At 40.2% G+C, this 24,875-nt stretch overlaps 1 protein-coding gene across 4 annotated transcripts in view; it reads right to left on the bottom strand.

The window, feature by feature from the left end:
- Positions 1-24,875, bottom strand: part of LOC134339383 (interleukin enhancer-binding factor 3-like) — an 83,447-nt gene that overhangs the window by 22,992 nt on the left and 35,580 nt on the right. For 3 of the 4 annotated variants that reach the window (XM_063035836.1, XM_063035839.1, XM_063035837.1), the window contains exons 5-15: positions 18,696-18,879; positions 18,396-18,543; positions 14,832-14,923; positions 14,302-14,397; positions 12,829-12,940; positions 12,259-12,356; positions 12,065-12,176; positions 7,670-7,777; positions 4,579-4,784; positions 3,656-3,796; positions 96-233 (exon numbers count right to left, since the gene is read on the bottom strand). In XM_063035836.1, the coding sequence (XP_062891906.1) occupies positions 96-233; positions 3,656-3,796; positions 4,579-4,784; positions 7,670-7,777; positions 12,065-12,176; positions 12,259-12,356; positions 12,829-12,940; positions 14,302-14,397; positions 14,832-14,923; positions 18,396-18,543; positions 18,696-18,879 (1,435 nt within the window). The remainder of the gene's footprint in view (positions 1-95; positions 234-3,655; positions 3,797-4,578; positions 4,785-7,669; positions 7,778-12,064; positions 12,177-12,258; positions 12,357-12,828; positions 12,941-14,301; positions 14,398-14,831; positions 14,924-18,395; positions 18,544-18,695; positions 18,880-24,875) is intronic. The other variant, XM_063035838.1, reaches the window with a different exon arrangement.

Below are 24,875 nucleotides of genomic sequence, written 5' to 3'. Positions count from 1 at the left end.
ACATCACTTGCAGCATTTTTGATTTTCAAAATTATCTGCAAAAATTTTCAAATAATAGTTCTTACTTTCACATTTTTATTAAAGTTGATCCTTACCTCCATAACAAACCGCTTGTCATGGCTACCACCCGTCTCAGATATTAATTCATACTTAAGTCCCCTTCGCTTCTCATTTAGCTCCATTACTGGATTTTTCCCTTGTTTGGTCAAAATTGGGCCTTGCTGACGTGTACTCTAAATAGATATTAGAAAACTATATCAATTGAAAACACCAAAAAAAATGAGGTGAACAATTTTAAAGTGACTGGAAGAAAGTATAGGGGGATGCTCACAGAAATATTTAATTATTTCACCAACGATACATACCACTGAGCAATAAAATACTCTGAAAGGAAACCCCTGACTACACAAGAGTTAAGAGTAGTTCTAGTTTGAAAGTAAAAGCCTAGGAAGACAAATAGTGATAGACCAGAAGATGGAGAAAATGTTAGTAACTTATGAAATTATTGGGGAAGAGAGAGAGAAATAGCAGCTGAGTAAATGATCAAGGAATATGAAGACACTGCAAGATATTGGGAGCATTAAGTAACTTTTAGATAGGCCCATTGATTAAAGAAAAATAGAGTGTTATGTAGGAGAAAGATTAGATTGATCTTAGAGTAGGTTAAAAGGTCAGCAAACATTGTGGGCCGGAGAGACTGCACTGTGCTGTAGTCTTTTATGTTCTATTAGCTACAAATTTACAAAAAGGAACAAAATAACAAGCATGTGCTGGTCCCTTAGAAACTGAGACAGAGGAATAGTGAACAGGAAATGCTAGGGACATTTAGATTTTCAATCTAAATTTGACCATGTTCCTTTCTAAAAAAAAGTACCAGTGAGCCTTAAGTCTGTGGTGGGAAAGCTGTTGGAAAAGATTCTTAGAAATAAGATCTATGGGCATTTAGAGAATCATAGTCTGATCAGGGACAGTCAGCATGGCTTTGTGAAGGGCAGATCACATCTGACAAGCCTGATTAGAGTTCTTTGAGGTGGTGACCAGGCATATAGATGAGGGCAGTGCAGCAGATGTGATCTATATGGATTTTAGTAAGGCATCTGACAAGGTTCCACACGGTAGGCTTATTCAGAAAGTCAGAAGGCATGAGACCTAGGGAGGTCAGAATTGGCTTGCCTGCAGAAGGCAGAGAGTCGTGGTGGAGAGATACATTCGGATTGGAGGGTTGTGACTAGTGGCGTCCCACAAGGATCAGTTCTGGGACCTCTATCTTTCGTGATTTTTATTAACGACCTGGATGTGGGGATAGAAGGGTGGGTTGGCAAGTTTGCCGACGACACAAAGGTTGGTGGTGTTGTAGATAGTGTAGAGGATTGTCAAAGATTGCAGAGAGACATTGATAAGATGCAGAAATGGGCTGAGAAGTGGCAGATGGAGTTGAACCCGGAGAAGTGTGAGGTGGTACACTTTGGAAGGACAAACTCCAAGGCAGAGTACAAAGTAAATGGCAGGATACTTGGAAGTGTGGAGGAGCAGAGGGATCTGGGAGTACACGTCCACAGATCCCTAAAAGTTGCCTCACAGGTAAATAGGGTAGTTAAGAAAGCTTATGGGGTGCTAGCTTTCATAAGTCGAGGGACAGAGTTTAAGAGTTGCAAGGTAATGATGCAGCTCTATAAAACTCTGGTTAGGTCACACTTGGAGTACTGTGTCCAGTTCTGGTCGCCTCACTAGAGGAAGGATGTGGAAGCATTGGAAAGGGTACAGACGAGATTTACCAGGACGCTGCCTGGTTTAGAGAGTATGCATTATGATCAGAAATTAAGAGAGCTCGGGCTTTACTTTTTGGAGAGAAGGAGGATGAGGGGAGACATGATAGAGGTATACAAGATATTAAGAGGAATAGATAGAGTGGATAGCCAGTGCCTCTTCCCCGGGGCACCACTGCTCAATACAAGAGGACATGGCTTTAAGGTAAGGGGTGGGAAGTTCAAGGGGGATATTAGAGGAAGGTTTTTTTACTCAGAGAGTGGTTGGTGCGTGGAACGCAATGCCCGAGTCAGTGGTGAAGGCAGATACACTAGTGAAATTTAAGAAACTACTAGACAGGTATATGGAGGAATTTAAGGCTGGGGGTTATATGGGAGGCAGGATTTGATGGCCGGCACAACACTGTGGGCCAAAGGGCCTGTACTGTGCTGTACTATTCTATATTTTTATGTATGTTAGTAGCAGAATGGGAGAGAGAACTTTAAACAGTCACTCCCACTACAGAAAAATAAATGCTAACTAAATTAATATGACTAAAGAATGACAGATTCCTGAAAGTAGAGTTTTAAAAGAAATAGCCAGAGTTAGATGTATTTGGTGTGATATTTCAAGGTTTTCCCCGATTCTAGAGAGCATGGGCTTTTCCAGCTTCCTAGAAATATTACTGTATTAATTAGGAATTGCGAGCATTAAAACAAGGAGCTATAGCCAGTTGCTTTAGCTAGCATCTGTCATTTGGAAAAGGCTTATCTTATTCTATTAAATTGTTAGCAGAATATTTAGGATTTCACAATACAATTTTCATAAGTTTACTTTCACTTTGAGAATGGAGTGAGCAGAGTGGACAATGGGCAATTAGAGGATGGAGGATACTGAATTTCCAAGAAGCATTCAATGAGATGATTGCATAAACACAAGTTCCTTATACTAAGCATAATGTATTAGTATGGATTGGTTACCCAATAGAAAACACAAGGTTGGGGCAAGTGTGTCACTCGTAGGTTTGCAAACCAGGATGGTACTGGGATCAGAGATTAAGTGTCAGCTATTTGCAACTGAGATTACCAATTTAGATAAGTATGAGTTTACCACTTCCAGGTTTGGTGATGGTGCAAGTGTGGGTGGGAATGCAAATTTTAAGATGTCAAAGCTAAGTTAGTTAGTTTTTATTTTTAAACAGAGAGTGGTGGGTGCATAGAATGCCCTGCCAGTCTTGTAAATTATTCGCAAGTACTTATCCACTTACTATTCAATCCAATGTCCCAAGCCATTGTGGCTAAATTGCCCATCAATTTACTCCATAATTGCCACATTTAAAGCCCTAGTTTCAGAACTACTTTTAGTTACTTTCAAAATGAATATGAAATTCTAACAACTTACGAGCATTATTTTGAATTTTAATAATTCAAATATTGATGAATCTAATATCATTATACAAGACTCAAAGTAAAATAAACTGCCCCACAACCCACTGCCATAAGGAACACACTCCAATGTGCCTGTAAAATTACCTTTGCTAATTTATTCAGCAAAATCCACATGGAGATTAAAGCTGTCCATGAGTACTATATTATCTTTCTTAGAAGCCTCTTTTTATTTCTCGATTGATACTCTGTCTAATGATATTTCACTGTTGGAAAACCTAAAGACTAAAGCCACCAAGATTTCTTAGGTAGGCACATGGATGATAGAAAAATGCAGGACTATTTAACAGGGAAAGATTAAGCTGATCTTAGAATAGGTTAAAAGGTCAGAACACCAGTGGGCCAAAAAGCCTTTATTGTGTTATGATTGATAAAGCTGTGTCCAGAGAAAATCTCTGCAAATGTTGAAAAAACTATTTCACCATAAAATGTTTCTTTTAATATGAAGCCAACAGATATTATACCTCAGCTTCTGGAGTTATAGCAGGTGGTTTTACGGTCACTGCTGCAGGGACTGGAGTGACAGGCTTGGGTTCTACTTTGATCAGTGTTTCTTCAATTTTCTCAGGTTCCACTCCTGTTGGAAGACCTTTGTCTTGCAAAACCTGTCAGAAAACTAGTTATGACATCAGGTAGGACAGACATCCTATTACTCAAATTACAATATCCCAAACAGCAATTTAGTTTACCCAGCTAAACAGAGTACTTGGGTAATTGGCACTACTGATTGCTCCAAGTGCTCAAATTCCCCAAATTAAATAGCAACTTCATTGGTGGAAGGCACCTGTGATGATATACTTTACAGCTAGCAATAAAGTTGAACTGTTGCCATGATGCAGTTTAATCTCATCATCAAAAGCTCATTTCCCTACCATCCCCACCAGCCAAAATTACCTGAAGGTGCCCTCCAACTCTTCACCTATCTTCTAGCTAAATGCGAACAGCTAAATAAAGCAAAAAGATAAAACTAGTACAATATCGATCCCCAATCTCTATATGTCACAAGTATTGCAATATACTGCGGTTTCCCTGATTACACCAAGCTGCTGGTACAAATTGTATCCAGTAAAGTTTGTGGCCTTTGGTATCATTAAGTTAAGCAAAGCTATTCTGTACACAACTCCTTGAACTTTGATGAATTTCAAGCATTTATCATTTTCGTGCTCAAGTACACCAAATTCAACAATATGCAGTCGATAGTATTCTACATTATTCCAAATCAAAGGATCATGAAATACTACCCCTTTGCTTTCATAAATCAAGTTTACTTTGCCTTACACGTCCCAGACAGAACTATACAAGATAATACAGCACCTTAAACATATGTGCATGCAGAAATATTGGGATTTATACAAATATTGCATTCAACGTTTAAAAATCACAATACCTTGACCGCTACATGAAGCTTGGCAGTTTTTTTAGATGGTCCTGAAGCTTCGTAATTCTTTCCATCAACTTCCACAGACATGGTGAATACTGGAGCATGGACAGGACCCGTCTGAGATATTAATTTGTACTGAAGACCAGGCCGTAATTGATTGAGTCTCATTAATGCATTCATTGCCTGTGCTGGCTCGACCTTTTCCTCTGCTGCTGTCGGCCACAAACAATAGTTTAAGCATAATTTCTAATTTACAGAAAATGCATCACATCCTTTAAAAAAAAGAAAAAATTCCTTTGGCTGAATTCTGATTTGTCTTTTCGCCCTACCACACTATTAGGTGCATACATTTATCTACATACTACTAAAACTCTCATGCTCTGTCTGTTTGTGACCTCCAATTAGCATAAACAGTGCATTACAGCGGCACATTTTTTGGGGCTGAATCGAACTAAAATGCACTAACTTACAGAATGCAGGCAAAGTTCAGGGTTATATATTCATGTAAAATTGCTCATTCGCCAAAATCAACAGGCTCGCATTCATCCGAGAGCCAATCCGCCATCGTGGAAATCGGGACGCGACAGCCCAACACATGTGCACAGCCAGCCTCAGCAGTGACACCTACTGGAGCAAAAGGGCAGGACAGCTCTATTTCGAGGGGTCACATTCTGCTAATCATCATCAGCAAGTGCAGGATTAGGACACGGGACACCCATAAAACCCTTCGCTGCAGTCAAAGGACAGCAGTGACTATATCACGTCCATTTAGGACAGCGCCAACCACATCAAAAATAATCAGCATCCTTTAGTGTTACTGCTTCGTATCGTCTATCCAACATTAGGGTGAAAAAGAAATGGTCAGCCTAATTATGCCGCGTAGAAAGGGAAGGGTGACATTATGGTCAAGAGATGACGACAAACGTCCTCGGGAAGCAGCAAGGAGAGGGAGAGAACAAGTCTCGGATGAGGCCAGGGCTGGACAACTCCAGGATCAAAGAGTCAGAACAAAAAACGATGAGAGAAGAAGAGACAGAGGAGGAAAGGCATGCATATCTCTAGGATCAGAGACAAACAACAAACAGCAGAAGAGATGAAGAGACAGGGGATGAAAGGGCTGCACGTGTCCAGAATGACAAAAACAGGCACAGGAGGAGGAGAGAGGAAGAGACAAAGAGGATGAGAAATACACATCTCCAGGATCAGAGACAAAGAACAAACAGCAGAAAAGATAAAGAGACGGGGGATGAAAGGACTGCACGTCTCCAGAATGACAATAAGAGGCACAAGAGTGGCAGCTAAACCAGAAATGATGCCATCAAAAGTGTCCTTCGTTAAACGAGGAGCTATATTTGCTTTGCTACACGTTGTTCTTCTTCAATAAACTGAAGTTTTCTACTTCAGTTTCCAAAGCAAAGCGATACCAATAGCATTCAGAAAAATTTAATGTTCATTCTGGTCACATCAGATTGCACTACCCTTCTCTCAAAGGGTGCCCCAACGGGTCACACCGTTGTCTAGTTAATACTCCAAACCTGGTCCAAACACTAGTCAGAAATGCAGACTACTTCAAGATCCAGTAGTGAAACCATGACCATAGAAGTTTAAAAAATGTCTTGCTCATTTCACAACTCTTAAGCATCATAGAAGCATTTTACAACTAAGTGACTTGGTGAGCAGCACTGGCTACAATAGTCACACAGAAACAAAGGCCTGGTGTTTCCACTGAATCATACCAGTGCCCTGAATACCACAAATGAGGGTGTCTAAAGAGGAAAACATAGGTTTAGTGAAATATAGAGAAAACTGCTGCATTATTCTCCAAAGCTCCAGATAATGACAGGAAACTCTCAATGCAGTTAAATAACTTGCAGTAGTAAGTTGCCAATTAACCCTTTTGACTTCTTAAACTAAGTTTGCTTTGCCTTGCATTTGTCCCAAACAGAACAATATAATACTGCACCTTAAACATAACTGCATGCAGAAATATTGGCTGCCTCAGGGCCAGACAGTTTGCAATCATTGAAGGAACAATGAATTCAAAAATTGCATCAAGATATTTTACAGGAAAATGTCAGGATAGTGGTCCGTCACCTGAAGCTTAATACAAGTTGGATAACGCAACAAGACAATGATCTGAAACACAAGAGTAAATCAACAACAGAATAGTTTAAAAAGAAAACTTGTGTTTTGGAATAGCCAAGTCAGAGTCCAGACCTTAACCCAATTGAGATGCTGTGGCATGACCTCAATAGGGGTTGTTTATGCAAGGTATCCCAGAAATATTGATGAACGGACACAGCTTTGCATCAAGGAATGGTCTAAAATATCTCCTCACCATTGTGCAAGTCTGATCAACAGCTACAGGAAAAATTTGGTGGAGGTATTGCTGCTAAAGGAGGTTCTATCAGTTATTAAATACAAAGGTTCGCATACTTTTTCCAGCCTGGACTGTGAGTGATTAAACAATGTGATGAAGAAATTGTGTCTGTTATTAGTTTAGGTAGACTGTGTTTGTCTATTATTGTGACTTAGATGAAGATCAGACCACATTAATGCATAAAATCAAGTGATTGCAGAGGGCTCACAAACTTTTTCTTTCAACTGTAGCTAGGGTGGCTAATACTTTTGCACAGTAATGTATTTGTCAACATGCAGCACTGAGGGAGAGGTGTGAGACAGGTTGCAGAGAAGCAGTGCTAGGAACAGGAGTGCAGGCACACCCAGCTCTGAGATACTAGGCAAGGTCATTTGATTCCAAACAACTGGTTTATTGATCCTTACAGAATGTATCTCTAGTGCTTCTTGTTCCCTTCCCTTAACCATGATTGCCCTCTCCCTGCTCCCTTCCCAATCTCAGCACACAATAGCAACCCGTAGCTGAATCAGGTTAATCAATACACAACATAAAATTTGGTTTTTTTGGCATGAATGCAATACACAGAATTACTACAGTGTTATGCAAAAGTCTCATATAGTACTGTTATTTCAGTAAAATTCATGCTTGTCTGACCTTAAAGCACACCTCACTTGCAAAACGCAGTGAACAATTTGTTAGTGAATAACATCTAATGAAGCAGTAGCACTGCCAACTTGCCTTTCTTTTGAGTTTTCTTCTTCTTCTTGTTTGGAGACTTGTCCTCACCAGAATCTTCGTCCATTGGCCGCTTCACCGGGGTGCTGAATGCACTTGGAGGAATTTGCACTGTAATATTTAACAGTGGATAATAAGTGGCACCAAACAGATGAACTGCAGCAACTCAAGGTATAAAGGCAACACTTCCCTATTATGGAGTCCTTAAAGATATCCCTTCTCCACCAAAAAAACACTTCATATAATTAAAATCATGGACAGAATAATGTTTTTGATTTGAGGAACTTGCCCCAATTTTTCAGCACTGTATCATGCAAAGTAAAATACCCTGTTTATTATACTATCAGGAACTTGCATAGTTGTGTGCAGGGCAGCATCAATGTCATGATACCAAGTCTCATTTGTATGAGGGTATCTTAATAGACCAGGGGTTATGGTTCTTTCACTGTTCTAATCTCCAATATATATGCAGGCAAATTGTTGAAAAAGTAATGCTAGGAACTGCACCCAGCCCAAAACCTAAAGAGAGAAAATGAAGAATGCACCCACATGAAGGTAACAGAATAAAATGCAAAGAAAGAGAAGTTGAAAAGGAATTTTCACATAAACACTGCCTTACAAACATGGTTACCCATTCTTGACCTTTTAATAATAAAACTGCAAGGTAGATATTCGCTATCACATTATGCTCTTCATTTTCGAAGGACCATAGACTTACATTCCCCCCTCCCCTCCAAAATGAACCCAAATATTAACATACAGATGTTGCCCATCAGAAATTCCTCTCCAACTCTGGTTGGCAAAGCAAAGTCAATCTAATCTCAGTCCCCAATTTTAAGCAGTACTTTTTTGTTCAGTGGGGGTACAGACCAACAAACCTGGTTTATAGCAATATTTCCATTTAATCACTTCACATTAACAGTATACTCTAACTGCACTGTACTTTCATTGTACAAATTTTTTTTTTAAACCATTGAAGTCACAGCCAGAGAACTATTATAAAACTGACTCCAAGTCCTGTTTTAACAATCTTAAAGTACGCTCACAAACAATCCTTTCTGAATGTCACATTTACTTCCAGGATATAAAACTCATTTCCACCATTAAAACTCCTGTGTCTGATCCCTTCGGCATTTCAGTCACCAAATTCCCCAAGTGGTGTTGTTTTCATATGTGCAGTAGTTAAAATCCTGAACTCAAATAAAACTGGATCCAAGAGAAGGTGAAGTGGCTAGTCTTGATGAAGGCGCAACCTCCAAGGTCAACCATTCTCTTTCCAGAGAAAGAATATTTCCAGCAACTATTATGTTTTGTTTTTCCAGTATGAAACTCGGGCTACGTCCACACGACGCCAGATAATTTTGAAAACGCCGGTTTCGAGTAAGAACAACAGGCGTCCACACTAAGCGTTTTTCAAAATATCTCCGCCCACATTAAATGGACACTTGGGCAAATCTCCTCCTACTGGGCATGCGCAGGACACACAGAAAACAAGCGAAGAGGAAACTGTATACTTGGTGCGCGTTTGTCCAGTTACAGAGTAGAAAAACTTAAAGGACTTGCTCTTGGCTCTCGCGCAGGAGGACTTCAAACTAAAAAAAAACAAATACTGGAGCGTATGGAGGTAACCGACAGGGAGTTCACGGACAGTATGACCCAGCTGACGACGAACATTGAAAAACTGACTAACTCTGTTGCGTTAATAAAGCACCTTGTTAAATGTATAAAACGTCTGCATCAGTGTTATCTTGTATTTCCATACAATGTTACATTAGGCTGTTACACATTTATTGTCAAGAGAAGCACTTGCATAAATAGGTGAACCACTTTCATACAAGCAAGGACAGAAAACAGGGCAAAATAAGTATACTTATTTATTCAGTAAGCTATGGACCAAGGTATTTGGTGAGTACATTTCTAACCCTTTTGGCTTCAGTCTCGTTACCGTCTGTTCTGAAATTGTTAGGTGGTTGCGTTCAAGAAAACAACAAAATGCCGTGCTGCGGCCATCTGTTCCAGCACATCATGACAGCGTTTTTAAATAGTCAAAAAAGCTCACTTTACAACTCAACTCTCACGCCGTTCACACCGACTGCGCGTTATAACAGCTTGCGCAGTACCAAGCAGAAGCAGAAAAAGCATTGTTGTTGTGGTGTTGTCATGACAGCATTTTTAAATCTCTCCGGTTACCCCGTACACACTACGACAGATATTAGGCGTTTTCAGATTTATTCACTCTGGAGATCGTTCCTGAAAATCTCCGTTCTCGGGAGATGAAAACGCCGTTTCAGTGTGAACATAAGGTCAAAACGAAGAGAAAAAGCTTTGTTTTCAAAATTATCTGGCTTAGTGTGGACCTACCCTCAGTTCCAACATTTTTTCTTTTTCTTGTTCCTTTTCAGTCATCTTCTTTTTGCATCTCCTCAATAGCTCCTGGGCTCAAAACTTCCAGTAACCGGATCCTTAATTTCCTCACCTGCAGATCCCAGTCAGTTTGGATTCGCAACAATATCTCCTTCACAAACACGATTCGTACAGGTGCACTGCAAGGCTGTGTTCTTAGCCCCCTGCTCTACTTGCTTTATAATTATGACCGTGAGGCGAAGTACAGTTCCAATGCCATATTTAGGTTTGCTGACAATACCACAGTTGGCCAAACCAAAGGTGGTGACAAACTCTCCATATAGAGGGAGAATGAAAGTGTAGATTGATGGTGAGATTGAAGGGAGATTGATGGTGAGATTGAAGGGAGATTGATGGTGCCACAACAACCATCTCACTCAACATCAGCAAAACCAAGGACTAGAAGAGGACGAGGTGGATGAGGCAAGTCTTCATTGGGATCAGACACGGCAAAGGTCAGTAATCCCATTCTTTGGGATTATCATTTCAAAAGAAATGATACAAGGCAGGCATGGCGGCACCTCTACTTTCTGAAAAGTTTGCAAAGATTTGGTATGTCATCTATAACTCTTGACAAACTTCTAGATGCATGGTGGAGTGTATACAGCTCAGTCCATCAAAGGTAAAGCCCTCCCTGCCATTGAGCACGTCAAAAGGTGTGGTGTCACAGGAAAGCAGTGATCGTCATCAAGGACCCCACCATCTAGACCATGCTCTCTTCCTGTTGCTGCTATAAGGGAGATGGTACAAAAGCCTCAGGATTCACACTACCAAATTCAGGGCAAGTTATTACTCAACTCAAGCCCTTGAACCAGAGGGGCTAACTTTACTCAACTTCACTCACCCCATCAGTAGAACAATCCCACACACTATGGACTCACTTTCAAAGACACTTCATCTCATGCCTTGATAATCATTGCTTATTTATTGTTATTTTGTTTTTTCAGGGTAGCATATGCTGACTTATGTACTTTGATAAATTTACTTTGAACTCCTCTTGATACATTTGTGATAATGATTTCAGCACTCTCTTTGGCAGCACTTTTGACAGATTTTCACCACCATAAATATTCTTTGATCTCCCTACTCTTCTCCCTTGAATGCTTGAATTTCAAGTTCTGATTAAAAACAGTCACCCAAAAGGCAACTGACTTCCTTTTTGTACAGGTAATGCTGGGCTTGGAACCATTTTCAGTAGTTTTGCTTTCAAATGTAGCATGTTTTGTTTGGCTTGAAATTTATTTTGCTCTCAAGTCTTCAGTTTCACTATTCTTTCTAGTTTCTCATTCAATGCCACAATGGACTTGGGCTGCTTCTATGGTTTGAAGCTTAGCTTGCTCCCTCCAGGCAGCATAGTATTTAAGTCACTTTGCATTTGACGATTACCTACCCAACAGCTCAACATCTGGACCCTTCAGTGCAATGGCTTCTGCTGCTATTGCCTGTGTTCTAATTTTGGGTCTGGAATCCTAATCAAATTGTACAGCTTCTTATATGTTGGGTACACTCACCTTTGTTATATTCAGCAATCTGGTGATACCTGAACTAGATTTAGACTTTTAAGAGACTCTTGGATGGCTACATGGAGCTCAGAAAAATAAGAGGGCTACGGGTAAAGCCGAGGTAGTTCTAAGATAGGGACATGTTTTGCACAGCTTTGTGGGCTGAAAGGCCTGTATCGTGCTGTAGGTTTTCTGTTTCTAGATGCTTAGTGGAGATTCATTCAACAGTCTGCAGAAAGTAGCCTTTTGACTGCGTCGTGTACTATGCACCACAGAGCAGCTTATCGCCTTTATTCTGATTTCTGGTCCATGGGGCTAGCAGAAATGCAGGGTAAACCAAATTCCTCTGTAACTACTTTTATCTTCTGCAAAGAGTTACTTAGTCTGTTAGAATTGCATCAGGGAGAAAACTAGCTGTCTGGCCACAAATTAACATTTTATTATATTTGAAAAGACCAACACCAGGGAAATGTTGGCAGGTTGCTAAGCCTACCTGTATAATCCACTGGATTTTCATTTTTAGGTTTCCTTGGGAGCTTAGAAGGAAGTGGATCCATTCCCAACACCTTGTGCAACTGTCCAAATGCAGCTAGCCGCAAGGCATGCTAAACAAAAATAAAAGTTTAACACAATTCAGATAACATAATTCAAAAAGAGACCAACAATTAAAAAATGTTTTATTTTTACCTGACTGCTTTGAGTTATATCCTCTCTTTGCTGTCTGGTAAGAGCACCAACAGCATCAGTAGCTTCCTTTTCACATGGATCATAGATACCAGGTCCATCTGGATTCAAAAGAGGAAACAAAGAACAGAAGGTCAAACCAAAACTTCTGCCCAAAGATGAAAAGGGGCACCTAATCAGGATCATGTCACCGCCAGACACCTCAGGATAACTGAGCCAAATACAAATCACATTCTACAGAATCAGGAATTCAAGCTTAGAGGGCCTCTTATGCTACACAGGCAATCTGACAAATTGCATTAAATTTATGTCCTTTACAACGAGGTGGCAGTTGGATGCAGATGTCAATGGCAAGTAAGTTTTGACAATTGTATGTGACCATTTACTTTTGAATTAACATTACTTTAGCAAGAGTTAACATGAGGACGCTCAAGTAATTGTACATAATAAGATTTCATACAGGTGAATTGCAGTTATACTGCCAGGTTGCAGACCGAAAGTGAGGAGTAAATAAATAATACTGTAAAAATGTTTAAATACTTGTGAACTGTACCTACCGTACCAAATACCTACCAAGCATTAAAATTCCAGAAGCCAAGCATTCCAATACCCTTCGCATTGCTTCTCCTGCACCTAAAGGCCTGTTAGCAGTTCCAATTGCCTTTTCACAGATCAACTCCAACGGCTAAAATTTTAAAATAAGTAAAATAAGTTCTTGCCTTGGCTGTAAAATACACATTCAAAATGACCTCAGTATTAGAAGGTTCAAGCTGAAACAGTAGTTCAGAATAGAACAAAGTCTGAGATGGAGAGAGGTGAAACAGGCAAATAAATTTGAAGAAATTATCACAGGTGACTGAACATTAAAACTGCATTCAAAATAAATCATCCATAAAGAAAACAAACCAGAAAAGAGAAGGGAAAAAATACAGAAATATTGTTAACTAATATCCACATGAAAATTTTTAAAATTGCAAATACTAGAAATTTGACAAAGAAGCTAGAGACACTCATCAGGCCAGGTAGCACAAGGTTAATGTTTCGCAAGACCAGAAACACATAGGAGCAGAATTAGGTGATTTGGCACATCGAGTCTGCCCCGCCATTCAATCATGGCTGATTTCATTTTCCTTCTCACCCATTCTCCTACAACTCTTGGTGCCCTGACCAATAAAGAACCTGTCAACACCACAACCAAATATACCCAATGCTGTCCTGCACAAGCATCTGTGACCACTGTATTCCAGTATTTGGTAGACTTCAATAAGATTGGGAGGGGAGCCCACATTCTTTTAAACTCCAGGGAGTACATCTACAGCCAAATACATTTACCCTTTCATTTACAGAATCACTCTCATAAACCTTCTCCAGACCCTTTTCAATGCCTGCACATACTTCCTTAGATACGGAGCCCGAAACTACTCACAATATTCCAAATGCAGTCTGACCAATGCCTTATAAAACCTCAGCATTGCATCCTTATCTTTATATTCCAGTCCTCGCAAAATGAATGTTAACAATGCACTGGCCTTCCTTACTACAGACACAATATGCATGTTAACCTTAGGGAATCTTGCACTAGGACTTCCAAGTTCCTTTGCACTTCCAATTTATGAATTTGCTTCCCACTTAAACAATAATATACACTTTATTCAAGTCTAACCATCCCCAATAACGCACTGACAAGATTACTTCATTCCCAGTTTCTCCCCACAGAACCCTGGCCTCACCTTGGAGATATTACTTTTCTTGTATCCATTCCTCCCACCTCTGCAATTTAAGTTACGTAATTAACACACACAAAATGCTGAAGGAACTCAGCAAGCCAGGCAGCATCTATGGAAATGAGTAAATAGTTGATGTTTTGGGCAGAGACCCTACATCATTTACTCTTTTCCTTAGATGCTGCCTGGCCTACTGAATTCCTCCATTTTGTGCGCTGCTTTGGATTTTTTGAATTGAGGAAAGATCTTCAACATGAAATATTAACCATTTCTTCTACAGATATTTCCTGACCAACTGAGCATGAGACCAAGCTCCACATACCCATCCTTTAAGTGGTGCCCAGGTGGGAACTCTTGAACACAAATCCCGGAGAACACGGATGACAATCACACAAGACTTCAGTCCATTTGCTCTGGCCTATAAAATCATGGATTAGAAAGTTAGTGCCCAGTTACTAACTCATTTCAATTCAGCATAAAATGCAAAACTAATATCTGCAGTGCTACTTTGTCAAGGGTAAAAACGTTTTTGTATTTAAAATGAAAACTACATATCAATCTAGTTTTTTTCATAAAAAATTACTCTTAACACAAAGCAGCAACGATGCAATTATATCAAAAAATACTAAGATTAATCCCTAAAACCCCCCACCCCATCCACAGTTCTTTCATCTTACTACTATAGCCATTTACTTAAGTGCTTGTTAGCAGCTGTGCCAAGACAGAAGCTAAATGTCGCACAGAAATTAAAAAATCCAAAATCAATTCAACACACGTAATTAACAAAATGAACAGAATAATTTTAATAAAAACTTTCTACTTTAGACAATAATGTAAGAACAAGATCCAAACCTGGAACCATTTGGCGTGTCGCAGGGACGCCAAGGCGGTTAGGCATTTCTGCCTGTCCAATACATCCGCAGGCTCACTCATCGTTACTGTTTCTATTGATGAAGTGGAATAAGAAGACAGGCAGTTTGACCAAGGGGTTTCTGTCATGCGGCGGGGAGCGGCAGCATCCTACTGGGCAAACAGGGCTCCCCACCAAAAGTCAAGTTGCAGTGAACACTCAACATTTCTATTGAATTTACTTTGTGTACCTAAATGGGGATCAGAACACTAGTGTACACCTGAACAATGAGGAATCTAATGAAATGTATATTAATCTTGAGTATTAATGTTTGTAATAGTTTTCACTAATACACATATTAAATGGCGTTTGAATCCCTATACTTATGTTATTGATGTGAGGAAAACAATGTTCTATTGATGTGACATTATTAAGTCATCTGATCTTGTTAGTTAAACTAAGTAAATGTAGCTATCAAGTAGGCTTGGGGCTCTGTCCGTGGGAAACCCCCTCTGCCCACGAGGGTCGACTGCCCAGGCCCCCATGACAGAGAGCGTCCAGTTGGTCAAAGGTCCAGCGTCCCTAAAAGAATTGACAAACTAGAAGGCTTGGTAGACGTGATCAAATAGTAAATCCACAGGCAATATCAAAACTTCAAACACCATATTATTTTTATATATACAGTGGGAAACTGTTAAAAGTGTAAAGTGTTCAGATTAAGCCCATTATTTCAAGTCCAACTGTTTGGTGCATAGGCTTTTAGCACGAAAAGTGATATTAGTTCCACTGTTGTATTTCTCAGTCTCCCACTGCATATTCCAAACTTGGTGGCGTCTGCACTGCAGCAAAATTGATGGTCTGGTAGTACCATTACTGACCAGAGTTTCAAATAAGGTCATATTGTTATGGAGATTTCTGAATAACGAATCCAAATGCTCAAAACTACTCTATGCCCAAAAGTTAAATTACCAATAAATTCACAACACTGTTTTTGGATACGTACCAAAAACCAGATGATTAAATTCTCAGCCAAATCAGCTGAAGTCAATGACCAACCTGACATCCCAAAAATCCAGATCAAGTCCAGAATCAAACTCATATCTGTACTAAAATTGATGCTTTCAATGCAAATGGAAAGATAATATGCCAGGGAATTGTGTTTGACTCAGTAAACTTTCAATTTACTCCAGCAATGCATTCAAAACCCACAAATTTTACTGATAAGGTAGATCACTACACACAGGTTGCTCTTTGTACAAGGAGAGTTGATAAGATTCAATTCCAGTTGCAGGAAAGTAGTGACACTCCATTTTTTAAAAAATATTTATTTTATTTCAGCACATCACCTATGCAAACATTAAGTTGAAACTATGGTTATTACTTATACTTCAGGAACCAAGGTAATCAATTGGATTACATTTGGTTCAGTGTCGGATCCTCCAACTGTCAAATGAATGCAACTTCCCAATCTCCTAAAATGAAAGAGCTCAACGCATTTGGTAATTAGCAGTTGGCTTTGCACTGAAATTCAAAGGCAAAGATGTGAAAGGTGTGTTTATCACTTTTGCCAAAACTTGAGGTTTTAAGACAATTTGGTACTATCATCATGTGTTCTTGGCCAATATCTAATAGAAGTGTGTTACTGCAATTGCTCAGTTCATTGCATACAATAAAACCAGCACTTTATCCCATCACAATTGGCTACATTTGAAACAAGTTAGAGTGCCAGACCAATTAATTCACAAGGCTTGCACTTTCCAAGACATCTTGCTACATATTAGACTATAATGTGCATTTTCTCCAATCAGGAGTAAAAAGTGCACGACTAATCACATCACAGATGTCAAAAGCAATACCCTGCAATTGAGGATGTGCTGATTTTCCACAATTTGTCACAAGTTCACGTTTAATGGGAATTACCACCCAGAAGGGGAAAAAAAGAGATGTGCAATTAAAAGGCTCTAAGATTATTGACTCAAGTAACCAGCACACTGGCTAACTTATTCCTTCTTTTCTATGTGCCACTTGGAAAAGTGTTGCACAGTAATTTTACAGAGCAGCAATAACAGACAAAACTGAAGGTCACACCACCTTAGGACTCTGTGGTAGAGATATAAAACGACACATGCTGCAAGGCAAAAACAAATGCAATAAATCTACAAAGAGCCAAACATTATCTAAAACTCTTGCCAGCCATGTCATTTTTTTCAGACACTAAGCAAAACTGAAAGGCCCAAGGATTAGTCATTTTTGCTGCAATGCAAACTTACTCAGGTATAAACCAGTGGCTTTGAACAACTTGAACACATGCACAATCAAGAACAATTCTCAGCATAAGCTTCAATTCTTCTGGACAACTTGTTCAGAAGTCTTAGATCACCTTATTTAAGCTAGTTTTGGAGTGTAACATTGTGTATTGGACCATCAAAAGGCTACAATTGCTAAGATAATATGTCAGTTACAGGACGTAAAGCTGCAGTATACTATATATGGTTGTTTTAACTGCCAAAAGAGTGAACTTAAGAAATGCTGAAGATCATAATCTCAGTATCTATGGGAATATTGTGCAGATGAATGAACTAGTCTTTTCCAGGACAAAATAAAATGGTTGGTACATGATCCAATACAGTAAATTCATTTAGTTACACCAATAAAAATTCGAAATGTGGTTGTTATTTGGCCAGGATACCACACAAAAATGTTATTACTGCACAAGCACAATTTCAATGAGCTAAATGATTTTTCCTTGAGGTACTCCAGCACTCTAGTGTATTTGGTCTGCATCTATAATTTCAAGACTCTACCCATCTTCAAATCCTCTCTCCCCCAAACCCCCATTCCAGTGTCTCAAGGAACCAAAGTCCAACTACAACACAAATAATTATCTGCACACATCTTTATATACCAACAGATGCCAATGACCACTACCTAGCATACAAGTTCCTGCAGAACCAATTGGAATGGCATCAAAGCCCACGGTAAAATACATTAACTGCCAACCAGACGTAAATAATGGTCAGAAAGTAACAACATATACACATAAACCTTTTGCACATTCCTAATGAACAACAGAAGAGCGAGGAAAATGCATCTGCCAGCTTAGGAGTCAAACTATGACAGGAAAGAAATTGCCGCTAAAAAGGTTGGATTGATTATGTTTCGCAGAAGGTCGAAGAGTCAGGTTTTGCCAGACCCACCTCTCCACAGTAAGACCTGAGGAACTCTTTTCCTCAAGATTATTACTACTCATTAATTCTTAAATTAATTTTAATGCAGTCATGCATTAGTAAATCTGATTGAACTGCCAAGATTAGACACGTAAATTAAGAGCGCAACCCTTTCTTTACAGCTAGACTGAAAAACCGACATGTAAATATCAGTTTGCCACTAGAGGGGACCTTGTTGGCAGAGAGACACTGTACTTCACAGGAGCAGTAGTCACTCTTAATCTACCATAATATATTGCAGTTTTAACCTCAAGACATGATCCAAGAACAAGCTATATTGAAGGCCCAATAAACATTTTATAACGCGGGTTGAAGTTTGCCACCTACAACCCATCCTACCTCCAGCAGCCTGCTTCTCAAGTTCCTCCCGGACCAGAGGAGAGGTCAATTTAATCTTCAGGGTTAGTGGTTCTTCTTTATCGTTCTTAATAATAATTGCCGCATCTTCAATTGAAGGATCAATTTCATATTTTTCTTCAGTGATCATCTAGATTTAAAAACAAACCAATTCAAGACTCATCCGTATCTTTGGCTATGAGTTTCAGATTAGTCTGTTAATAAGCTGAACATCAGTTTTAAGGTCTCATTTATTAAAGCTATCAAACATTGAAAAGGGTAATACAGGGAAGAAATTCTTACCGCAAATTGTACAGCCAAATTATCTTTGACCTTAGTCAGCAGTGATTTAGTAGGCTTATCCCTGCATAGCAGTACAAGTTCAAGATCAAGATCTCCTTTCAAGAGAAGTCCCTTGGCAACTAGCCCAACTCGCATCACACCCCGTAGGGTCCGGCTGGCATTCTGTTCTGTTGACTTCTGTTCCCTATTAAGAGAAGTAAAACACTTCAAGTCTACACCATTAAGACATTTGTCATTCCCACCCAAAAGATATTCTGGCTTCCTAAATAAGAAGGAGCCAACAAATTAAATTTATCAAGGCAGTATCAAAATTGGCATTGGGAGTCTCCTCCCAAGGGAATGCAATTTCATTCAGATATCAGAATTTAACTTCTCTTTAGTACCAGCAGTTTCAATGTCAGAATCAACAATTCTGACATGTTCAATGGCTGGACCAACTCACTAAAATTCCCAATGAGTTTAAAAACACAACAACACCATAACAGAAAACACCTTCATTAATCACTTCACAAGATGCTTGACAATGGCAAGAATATTTGAGATTACAGAACATTTGAGCAATGGAAGGAGAGGCTATGTGAGAAGACTGTCTTATTAAACGAATGTATGGAAACAATTCTTATTTTCTGACCCTAACAGCTAGAAATCTGGATAAACTTAATCCAGGAAAAAATTTGCAGTTAAAATCTAGAACATATTGAGATATCTAAAGATTATTGTTTCTAGATCTGGACAAATAAGACAAATTTTGGAATTTGAGTCAGCAAATAAATTCTAAATAATATGCAATTTCAACCATCAGGTCATCCATTCAAGTGAATGAAATTTTACCAGAATGTAAACAATTCAGGCATCTAAACAGTTGACTGCTGACCAAGCAAAAATAGTTAATTTGTGAGTGATGCATCTCAAGGCTGCTGCTCTCAATATCTTGAAAATTTGAGATACAATGCACTATTATAGCTCCGAGGCAGCATAAGTATCTGCTAACCAGTTACTTAATGACACACAAAAAATACTCAATATACCAAAGTGGAGACTCTTTGTTTAACTTCAAGTCATAGATCTCTTATTTCACAAATACAAGCCCAAAGGTGGCACCTTTAATGCAAGCACTTCTATTAGGAGTTTGTTTTTCAGCAAATTCCAGATAGCGATTGGCTATCTGAATTCCAGTTTTTGCCTGGAACAATTCTAAGCCTTCCAGCAAATTTTGCTAAGGGCATTCCAAAATAGATTCAACCAAAGCTGTTCCAAGTAAAATGCAATCAAATAGGGAGAACATTCAGTTACGTCACAATTGGGAGGAGAAGATGGCGTTGCAACACAGCTCGCAGCGGCCACTCCGGTGAATGATATCTGTTGTCTGTCAAGTAGGGTGCCGTGCACAATCCTGATCTGATGGAGACAGACGTGACAGCACAGAGGAAACTTCTGAAATGCCTGTTTCGCTGCCGCTGCTACTGTGTGATCCAGAATCTCTGGAGGGGAAGGCCCTGAGTCCTCGGCTTTGCTTGTTGCTCAGCAGCCGGGGCAGGGTCAAAGCGCTTGGCACAGATGGTGCTTGGTGCTGGAGGGCTGGTCGGAGGCTCGGAGTTTTCGGAAGGACTCAGAGTCAGCTGCGGTCGGGTGCTTCCAATGCATCGGCAAGTTTGCGGCGCTTGGAGTTCATGGCAGGGAGAGTTTCTCCCTTCTACCGTCTGCGTGAGATGATGGGGCTATCGGGACTTGAGACTTTTTTTAACCATGCCCATGGTCTGCTCTTTATCAAATTATGGTATTGCTTTGCACTGTTGTAACTATATGTTATAATTATGTGGTTTTGTCAGTTTTAGTCTTGGTTTGTCCCGTGTTTCTATGATATCTCTCCGGAGGAACATAGTATCATTTTTTAATGCATGCATTTCTAAATGACAATAAACGAGGACTGAGTGTCCTCATAATCTAATCTAAAAAGGCACTTATACTTTGGCAGGATTAAAGAACATAATAGGACATAACAGTACTGCACAGAAACAGGCCTTTGTTCTCATTAGCTTAATTATCCAACTAATTAAGCTAATGAGGCCTAATTAAACCCACTATTTCTGCCTGCATATGCGCCACATCTTTCCATTCACCATACATTCACGTGCCTTTCTAAGAGCTTCTTAAATGCCTCTACCATTGCCCCTGGCAGCACCTTCTAGGCACCCACTCATGTGAGAAAAGATCACTTGCTCTGAACTTTCCCCATCTCCTAAAGCACATCAACTCATCTGAGAAATAACTTGGATTCACAGAAATTTGCCTACTTCCACAGCAGAAGCCATTCCATTGGCTCTTCAATCAACCCCAGAACATTCAGACAGCAAGCTTGCATACATCAGGATGCTCCTTATCAACTGCAGCTCAGCATTCAATACTACCATCTCCTTGACTAATCAATAAGCTTCAAGACCTTGGTCTCAACACCCCCTTGTGCAACTGAATCCCAGATTTCCTCACTAGCAGACCCGTCATTTCTGATTGGCAACAACATCTCCTCCACAATCTCCATCAGCAAATATGCATCATAAGGCTGATGGTGCAGCTAAGCACAGCTCCAACCTATATTTAAGTTTGCTCATGATATCACTGCCACATACCAAATCAAAGGTGGTGACGAATTAGCATATAGGAGGAAGACTGAAAATCTGGCTAACAACCACCTCTCATTCAACATCAGCAAGACCAAGGAGCTCATTATTGATATCGGGAGGAGGAAAATGGAGATCCACGAACCAGTCCTCATCAGGGAATTGTAGGTGGAGAGGGTCAGTAACTTTAAATCCCCGTGTTAACATTTCAGAGGACCTGTCCTGGGACAAGAACAAATGCAAGTGCAATTATAAGGAAAGGACAGCAGAGTTTCCAATTCCTTCACAGTTTGCGAAGACTCTGCACAACATTTAAAACTTTGACAAACTTCTAAGTTAGGTGGTGGACAGTATACTGACTGGCTGCATCACAGACTGGTATGGAAACACCAATTCCCTTGAATGGAAAAAAATACTACAAGAACAGATAAAAGCCCAGTCTGTCATGGATAAAGCCTTCCCCACCACTGAGCATATCGACATGGGAGCGCTGTTGCAGGAAAGCAGCATCTATCATCAGGAACCCCCACCACCCAGGTCATGCTCTCTTCTCACTGCTGCCATCAGGAAGTTGTTACAGGAGCCTCAGGTCTCAAACCATCAGGCTCTTCATTCAACTTCACTTGCTGCACCACTGAACTGTTCCCACAACCTTATGAACTCATTTTCAAGGACTCTTCATCTTATGTTTTTTGATATTTATTGCTCATTTATTCTTCTTTTCCTCTTTCTTTGTGTACTTGCAGTGTACCTTTTGCATTATGGTTGCTCTCCCTGTTGGTGCAGTTTTTCATTGATTATATTATGGTATAGTATTTAATGAGTATGCCTGCAAGAAAATGAATCTCAGGGCTGTATACGATGATATGCATGTACTTAGATAATACTTAGTTGCTTTCGGCAAATGGGGCTCATTAACTGTGGTTGGCAGCACATCTAGAAGAAGGAAAACTGACCTCAAACCTCTGCTGCCTTCCAGCTATAACCACTGATGGGGAAGGCTTCAGGTGTAAACCCAGAGGGAAAAATCCGGAGCTGGAGTCCCTAAGGCAGTCCTACATTGAGTTCAATGTTGACTAGCAACTCCTGTGATGCTGCTGGTACCAAATTCTATTGGTCTCTGCCATTCCTTGGGGTTCATCAGATGTGTGGAGGGGGAGCTTGCGACAGGGGTAACAGCTTGCTCTCCATATTTTACTGCCTAGACTTGTAAATCCAAACAGCTAGTATGCAATATCCATGGTCAACTCTGACTGACTGAAGCCCTCACCTCACTTGATAATAAATTTACTTTTAACATCCTCTAGTAATTAGACATTTTGATCCTGGGAAAAAGATGCCAGCTGCCTATCTATCCCTCTCATAATCACAAACTGCCAGACCTCCTCTCAACCTCCAACACTCCAGAGAAAACAAACTGACTTTGTCCAATGTCTCCTCAAAGCACATGCCCTCACAACCTGGCAGCATTCTGTTAAACCTCTTGGGCACCCTCTCCATATTCTTCATATAAATGGGGGGGGGGGGGGAAAGAGGGGGAAGAGATAAGAAATAAACACAGTACTCCAGATGCAGTCCAACCCAAGTTTCATGAAGATGCAGCTTAACTTTGAGGCACTGAACTCAATGCCTTAATCTTTCTTTCCTACCCTATCAACTTGTGCAGCAACTCTCAGAGAACCCCAAGATCCCTCTGCAATGTAGTTAAGGATCCTGCCATTAACTGTGAAATTTCCCATTTCATTTGATCTCATCACTTACAACACCTCACACTTTTCTAGATTAAACTCCAACTGCATTTCCCCCATCCATATCCATAGTATATTTTGACAATCTTCTACACTAACCACAATGTCACCTATTTTTATTTCACTGTCAACTTATGAATCTACCCATCCACATTTTTTGTTGGAACTTCCAGTCCGGTGCTCAACTGCTCCCATACCAGATGAAGATGCAACTGTCAGGACACTCTCAATGGTGTTCCTATAAAATTCAGTTAAAATGGGGGTGGGGGGCCTCACTTGCCTCATTCTCCCCAGGAAGTAGAGGCACTATTGTGCCTTCTTGCTCAGGGAGGTGATATTAAGGTTTAAGGGAATGAGGGATTCTCAGATTCCTGTAAACAATGGGCTAAGTACTGACTACGTCTGTGTGTTTGAATAACGTCTTACAGCTGCTTTCTTTGGAGCAAAATAAGAATTAAAGCTCACCCAGATCCACACAAGATGTCTCTGGGCTTTTCACACCTTTTGATTTTGACAAAAGGCAGTACCTGATGAAAATTAGACAGAACATTCCTCTAATTAAAGCATAAATTTGATGTATGTTCTTAACTTTATAATTAAGTTGTGGTTCCAACAGACCAGGTAGGACATTCCTTTCTTTAATTGAAGTGGCTGGAGGGTCCATCAAACTGATTGTTCTTTTGTATCAACAGTCCATTGACTTGGCTGGAATGCTGATCAAACTGATTGTTCTCTGTATCAATAGTCTATTGACTTGACCAGAATGGTTATCAAACTGATTGTTCTTTTGTAACGGTGGCCTTAATAACTTCTAACAATTCTGAAATCAGGCAGTGAACTTGTGAACCGCTGGGGAGAGGAGAATGTTTCTCTCCCTGATGTCGGGTCCAAGTTCACTTGCCAGCTGAGCTCGAGGAAATAAACGGGTGAAAAGATAAGTAATGATCTTTTTATACTGTCATTATTTGATCCAGCAAATTTACATTTACAAAAGGGACCAGGTGAGACCATCCAACCAACGACATAGGCAGGAAGAGGGATGAGGTCCTGAAGTGAGTTTTGGGAACTAGGCAGAAGGCTGAAGAACAGGACCACAAGGGTGGCGTTCTCAGGACTGCTGCCAGTGCTACGTGATAGTGATGGTAAGAATTGGAGATGGCAGTTGAATGCACGGCTAAGGAGTTGGTGCAGGGGGGCAGGGTTTTAGATTTTTGGATCATTGGGATCTCTTCTGGGGAAGGTGGGACCTGTACAAATTGGATGGGTTGCACCTGAACTCAAGGGGGAGCAATATCCTTGCAGGTAGGTTTGCTAGCATGGTTCGGGAGGGTTTAAACTAATCTGCAAAGGGGATGGGATCCAGAGCGATAGAGCAGTGAAAGAAGTGCATGGAGTAAAGCCAGATCTAACAGATAGAGAGGCTTTGAGGAAAGAAACAGAATAAAGGGTGTAAAGGTAGTAAGGTAGAAGGGCTACAGTGCGTGTACTTCAATGCAAGAAGTATCAGGAACAAAGGTGATGAACTGAGAGCTTGGTTACATACATGGAATTATGATGTAGTGGCCATTACAGAGACATGGCTGGAACCAGGGCAGGAATGGATTCTCAATATTCCTGGATGTCAGTGCTTTAAATGGGATGGGGGGGGGAGGGGTGGCATTACTGGTCAGGGATACTATTACAGCCACAGAAAGGGTGGGTAATGTAGCAGGATACGCTTTTGAGTCAGTATGGGTGGAAGTCAGGAACAGGAAGGGAGCAGTTACTCTATTGGGAGTATTCTATAGGCCCCCTGGTAGCAGCAGAGATACAGA

The sequence above is a fragment of the Mobula hypostoma genome, chromosome 29 (assembly GCF_963921235.1).
Source record: "Mobula hypostoma chromosome 29, sMobHyp1.1, whole genome shotgun sequence".
In the NCBI taxonomy this organism is placed as follows: Eukaryota; Metazoa; Chordata; class Chondrichthyes; order Myliobatiformes; family Myliobatidae; genus Mobula; species Mobula hypostoma.
Note: the sequence above shows the minus strand (reverse complement) of the source record. Positions and strands in the feature narration are given on the sequence as shown.